Raw genomic sequence first — 6,181 nt, 5'->3', positions numbered from 1 at the left:
GTGACACAGGCAGACGTGGCTGCCCAGAGAGGACAGTGACCACAGCCTGGACACACAGACTGGACACAGGCAGACCTGGCTGCCCAGAGAGGACAGGCTCAGTGACCACAGCCTGGACACAGGCTGTGCTCCCACTGCCAGCGGGGTGAAATAGAGACAGAGGTGCACTTCCTACTGTACTGTGACAGATACTCTGGGATCAGACATTCTTCCCTAACAGAATAAGTCTAATCCCAGCATCCCCACACCTGCCAGCTTCCAGTCCTATGGATGAGGTGCTGTCTGTGTGGAGTTTGCATGTTCTCCTCAGGTTTGCATGGGCTTCCTCCCCCAGTGCAAGGACAGTTTGGTGGGTTAATTGGCCTGTGTGAAAACTGGCCCTGGTGCGTGTGTGTGTGTGTGTGTGTGCCCTGTGAAGGACTGGTGTCCTCTCCAGGGTGTACCCTGCCTGGTGCCCAGTGCTTGCTGGGATAGGCTCGGCTCCCCCGTGGCCCTGGGGTGGAAGAGCTGGTGAGATGATGGAGGGGTGGGTGACAACAGCACAGGTGCTGCAGCAGTTACTGCTGGGATTCCTCAGGCATGCAGACAAAGGCCTTCGAGGGCGAGAGAGAGGAGAGAGGAGAGAGGAGAAAGGAGGGCAGGAGTTTCAGCACTGAGCTGAGGAAATGAAAGGAGAGGAGAGAGGAGAGAGGCAGCGAAGGAGGGAGAGGAGAGGAGAGAGGCAGCGAAGGAGGGAGAGGAGAGGAGAGAGGCAGCAAAGGAGGGAGGAGAGGAGAGAGGCAGCAAAGGAGGGAGGAGAGGAGAGAGGCAGCGAAGGAGGGAGGAGAGGAGAGAGGCTGCGAAGGAGGGAGAGGAGAGGAGAGAGGCTGCGAAGGAGGGAGAGGAGAGGAGAGGAGAGAGGCAGTGAAGGAGGGAGGAGAGGAGAGGCAGTGAAGGAGGGAGGAGAGGAGAGAGGCAGTGAAGGAGGGAGGAGAGGAGAGGAGAGAGGCAGTGAAGGAGGGAGGAGAGGGGAGAGGCAGTGAAGGAGGGAGGAGAGGGGAGAGGCAGTGAAGGAGGCAGTGAAGGAGAGAGAAGAGGAGAGAGGCAGCGAAGGAGGGAGGAGAGAGGAGAGGAGAGAGGCAGTGAAGGAGGGAGGAGAGGAGAGGAGAGAGGCAGCGAAGGAGAGAGGAGAGGAGAGAGGCAGCGAAGGAGGGAGGAGAGGAGAGAGGCAGTGAAGGAGAGAGGAGAGGGGAGAGGCAGTGAAGGAGGCAGTGAAGGAGAGAGAAGAGGAGAGAGGAGAGAGGCAGCGAAGGAGAGAGGAGAGGGGAGAGGCAGTGAAGGAGGCAGTGAAGGAGAGAGAAGAGGAGAGAGGAGAGAGGCAGCGAAGGAGGGAGGAGAGAGGAGAGGAGAGAGGCAGCGAAGGAGGGAGGAGAGGAGAGGAGAGAGGCAGCGAAGGAGAGAGGAGAGGAGAGAGGCAGCGAAGGAGAGAGGAGAGAGGCAGCGAAGGAGGGAGGAGAGGAGAGAGGCAGTGAAGGAGGGAGGAGAGGAGAGAGGCAGTGAAGGAGAGAGGAGAGAGGCAGTGACAGTCAGAGAGCGGGAGGGGGACTGTGGGAGATAAACAGCTCCCCCACGTCTGCGCCGCACCACGAGGAGACACTCCCCTCAGCCGCTGGGGACAAGAACCAGGCCTCCCTCCTCTCCCCCAGGAGGGATCGCCACGGCGACCGCGCGGCTTGACGTGGGAGGGAGCCGTCAGGCCCTGCAGCCCTCGGCGCCCCCTGGTGGACTCCCGAGGGCTTGCAGGCAGGCGGCGCTGCCCTGCCAGCGAGTGCTGAACCTCTGGGTCTGGGGGGGGTCACCACCCCCAGACAGGACCCCGACACCGCGCGGTCCAGACCAGCTGCAACTGTGGCCGATTCTCAATTGCCCACCCTCACCCCCACACAACGACACCAAGCAAAGAGCACACCGCACACTCCCGTCTCTGTGCAGAATATATTAGATGATTTTAGAAAAATATACTCGTACATGTGTGTGTATCTGTATTTACAGTTTAGTGTGTTAAAGAGCTGAAGGGAGAAGTCTGAACGATGCCCTTTGCCTCTTCGCCCATACGGCTCTCAGCCCGGCCCACTGCTGCACGTCTGCAGAACCGGACCGGTACCACCGGGGTACTGCAAGCTGGAACAAAAGAATCAGCTGCATTTTCATCCTTGCCGGCATCCGGGCCGAAGCTCACCCAGCGCAACCCAAGGACAGGAAGTGGCCCGGGGGGGGGGGGGAGCATTTGAGCGTTACACCGCCACGCGACGGCTCGCTGGCCGGAGCCAGACCAACCCCCGGCCGTCGTGCCGTCGGGTTCGAGTGCACGTTCATTCCCCAGTCGAGACCCAGGCTGGGCCAGCTGTGGACGAGCAGGGCTCGGGTGTTCCTCCGCGCCGATACCGCCACTGTCCACCAGAGGGCGCCCTTAGCACCTCGCCGGCCCATGGCCACGAAGGGGCGACCCTCCAGCGGTGCCACACTCAATCCCTTCCCCCACCCCCCTCCAGCACCCAGTCTCAACAAGTCCACAGGCTCCTCGCCTCTGCTAGTTCCCTGGATAGTCCGGACATCTCCGTGTCCGATAACAACAGTAAACAAAGTGTGAATCTTCCCCGTAGCAGCATCGCAAGACAGAAAAACGTTTATGACAGGATGGGCTGGACCGGGAGACGCCCCTCTCTCTTGTCCCTGTCCCAGTCCCTGGTAGCGTACTGGTCTTCGGGGCCTCTGGTGCCGGGAAAGCCCTGGTCTCCAGATCCAGAGGGAGGAGAACCCCCGAGGTCCCGGATATTCCCTGTGCCGGGGGTTGTGGGGTCAAGCGGTATCCGGGGTGTAAAGAGTCAGGAGGAATTCCTGCCACTCGGAGTCCAGGAGCTCGCCGGCGGGCTGGCCGGCGCCGGGGGGCCCCAGGAGGAGGTCGAGGTCTGGGTCCGGGGGGGGCGCGGAGGGGCCGGGGCCCGGCGGGGGGGCGGCGGCGGGGGCGGGGGGCACCCGCAGGGCGCAGAGCGGCTCGTGGGCGCGCAGGGCGGCGGCGTAGTGCTGCAGCTCGCGGCGCAGCCCGGCGATCTCCTTGGCGAAGGCGGCGTTCGCCCTCTCCAGCAGCTCCAGCTCCTGCAGGGGGGGGGGGGGGGGAAGAGGAGGAGGAGGAGGAGAAGGTTACCGCCACAGCCGCCGCCGCCGCCCGGGACACATCACCCGGCACGGAGCGGAGGGGTCCCAAACACCTCAGGGCCTGGCCAGGGCTACAGACACGTAGGCGCAACGAGAAGAGGCTTTCGAAAGGCGCTACGCGAAATAAACCATGAATCATAAACTTCAGAAACTTCATTCTATAGTGCGCCTTCAAAGGGGGCTTCCCAAAGCGCTTTCCAGAACGACAACGACGACAACAACGATGATAAAAAATACACAAGATCTGCCCGGTGAGAACACACAGTGAGAGCAGATGGTGGTGCCAAGTCTAGCAGGAGCAGAGGGGTGCAGCACAGAACCGGGTCAGCACAGGCTCCTCTAAAGACGAAGGTGTAGAGTCGGGATCTGAAGGAGTTCGGAGAAGGCGACTCTCGGATATCCTGGGGGGGAGAGTTCCAGAGCTGGGGGGCGCAGCAGGAGAAGACCCTGTCACCCCCAGAGTGGAGACGAGACCGGAATGCGAAGAGCGAAGGCTGAGGGCTGGGGTGTAGGGCAGTAGCAGCTCAGACAGGAGTCATGTGACGCCTTGCACTGGAGCTGGTCAGGATCCTGGCTGCCGATGAACACATGAACTATGATTGTCACCCTGCCGGGGGCGCAGCAGAGGATGGAAGGCTCAGCCTAAGGGCGTCGCCGCGGCGCCGTGGGTGGGCGTCGCCGCGGTCTGTGTGGAGTCCGCATGTTCTCCCCCCGGGAGGTTCACTTCTGGCAGTCCACTTGCCTCGCCCAGTGCATGCTGGGATAGGCTCCCCCCCGCGACCCCGGGCTGGATGAACTGGGTGGAATGGCTGGTGGCTGGATGACTGCTTGACCTGCTCCAGCGCCTCACACCTGTGCAGGTGTCGCAGGCGGTCCCCCTGCTGCATCGGCCTGCAGGAGGGGACTCCTGACCCCCCGACCCCTGACCCCTGACCCCTGACCCCTGACCCCCGGCCCCAGCGCCACGCCTCCACTCAGGCTCGTCTGCCTCCACGTTGCAACAGAAACACGCCCCCCCCCGCCGCCGATACAGAGGAGCACAAACGCATGGACTTCCAGATGCAGAGACGGTCTCTGCCCACATGCCCTCAGACTCCCGATCTCCACCCCGACCACTGGCTCTCAACCGGCCGCCTGTGACTGAAGTCGTTTTCATATTAATAAAAAGCCCCGGGTGTTCCTTCGCCTTGAATTCTTGACCGACAAGAAGGCGACGACGGAGCCTCGGACAGGACGCGGGTGGCCCGGCGTGTCTTTCCTAATCTCCGGGATCAGGGGGGAGGGAGGGTGCTGACCCGCTTCCTGCTGGGAATCTCCCTCGCCGCGGAGGCAAGCGCGCGACGCCGGTGGCTCTTGACAGGAGAGGAGCAGGAGGAGGAGGAGGAGGAGAGGGAGAGAGGAAGGGGGGGTTTGCGGAGGAGTAGCGCGACCTGATGTCAGCCGGCGCCTCGGTTGCTCAACCGGAGCCCCCGCGCCTGTTGCGCAACCCCGCCCCCCCGCCAGAAATGTCAGCGTGCGGCCGCAGAGGGAGGAGAGGAGAGATGATGATGATGATGATGATGATGACGATGATAAGAGAACAACTTTGCCTTTCCCGAGCGCCCGTAAAAGTAGCTTCTCAGGAAGGAGAAAGGAAAAGACGAGGTCACAGCCGAATGACAGAGTCCAGGAAAAGAAGTCTCTCTCGGATCTGCGTCTCAGGCCGCCCCCCCCCCCGATAACCCACCTAGACCTATCGATTAATCGAACTGTCCGTTACCTTGTGCAGAGTGTCGGCTCTCTCCGTCTGCTTTTTGCGACTCTTCTGAGCCGCTTCCCGGTTCTTCTCTCGCCTCCTCGTTCTCCGGTCCGGCCGGTTGCAGCTCTGCGGACAGAAACACACCACGCGTGAGGAGAGAGCCAGGGAGAGTGGGGGGAACAAACCCACCCAACACAGGCAAAGCCGACTCTCGGCTCCTGCCCCCTGCCCCGGAGCCGGTTTTGAACCACCCCGCACCGGGTGGTTTGGTCAGTCAGTTGCACAAACCTTGTGTTCAGGGGAAATAAAAACAAACTCCATGGATTTTTGGCAAAACGCCTTGAACGAAACATCACACAGAACAACCGCTGGATCATCCACGATCTGCAGCTTGCTTCGGAAAGATGGGTGTTTTAAAATATATATATATAATAAAACGTTAAAGACTTAGCAACGGGGTCGCGAGAAGTTGCCGGGGTCGATGCACGAGCGACGCTTTAGTTTTCTTTAAAACAACAAAAACAAAACAAAAAAAGATGCACGCCTATTAGTTCACCACCACCAAGTCAGCCCCTTCATTACCGAGTCCGACGTCCCTGGGGAGCTGTCTTCGCCCGACAGGAGCAGCGAGCCCTCCGCAGCCGGCGAGCCGAGTCTGAGCAGCAGCATATCGTGGGGCAGGGGTGTGGGGGGGCGAGATGGCTCTCAGTCCACTCCGAGTGCCAGCTCTGGGCTGGTCTCACGCAGCGCGGACCCCCCCCCCCTGCGCCTGTCTCTCTTTCCCCTCTCACCCGGACACGCACCTCCGCGGCGGGGACGCCAACGAGCCCCGCTCGCAGCCCGTGTTTTGGAGCAGCTCCGCGGCCGGGCGAGACTGCAGCAGCGCACACACATATACCCGCTCCCTGTCTCCCAGTCTGTGCGCTGGCAGCCGCAGAGCGACTCCTCTTATACGGGCCCACCCCCGACCTCCCTGCGACTCCGCTGCTGTTGTTGTTTTTTTTTTCAGTTTCGCTTTATTCGAAACGGCTCCTCTGCGGGGAAGGCCGGGCGAGAGGAAGGGCCCTTCTTGTCGATCACATGCTGGGGAAATTCGCCGGGGCCCCGGAGGGAGGCGGCGCATTGCACAGCGCTGTTGCAACCTCGCTCGCTAACTTCATGAAAAGACCCCCCTCCCCGCCGCCGGCCACCTCCTGCTTTCCAGGATGGAAAACGCTCATTCCTGGATCATCGCCGCCCCCCCCCCCA

General features: G+C 61.7%; 1 protein-coding gene across 2 annotated transcripts; it reads right to left on the bottom strand.

Annotated features, from left to right (window-relative positions):
• Positions 1–1,960: 1,960 nt before the first annotated feature.
• Positions 1,961–5,826, bottom strand: batf2 (basic leucine zipper ATF-like transcription factor 2). Of its 2 annotated transcripts, none has more exons than XM_069180414.1 (3): positions 5,516–5,826; positions 4,955–5,059; positions 1,961–3,135 (listed from the first exon to the last, which is right to left on the bottom strand). In XM_069180414.1, exons 1-3 carry the CDS (start codon positions 5,600–5,602, stop codon positions 2,839–2,841), a joined length of 489 nt encoding a protein of 162 aa, XP_069036515.1. In that variant the 5' UTR covers positions 5,603–5,826; the 3' UTR covers positions 1,961–2,838. The 2 variants fall into 2 exon arrangements, with proteins under 2 accessions (XP_069036515.1, XP_069036516.1); XM_069180415.1 differs by lacking the exon at positions 5,516–5,826 and adding an exon at positions 5,222–5,480.
• Between the last annotated feature and the right edge of the window lie 355 nt (positions 5,827–6,181).

This window comes from Lepisosteus oculatus, chromosome 18 (genome assembly GCF_040954835.1).
Source record: "Lepisosteus oculatus isolate fLepOcu1 chromosome 18, fLepOcu1.hap2, whole genome shotgun sequence".
Lineage (NCBI taxonomy): Eukaryota > Metazoa > Chordata > Actinopteri > Semionotiformes > Lepisosteidae > Lepisosteus > Lepisosteus oculatus.
The sequence above is the reverse complement of the archived record's forward strand: the minus strand, read 5'-3'. Positions and strand labels throughout refer to the sequence as shown.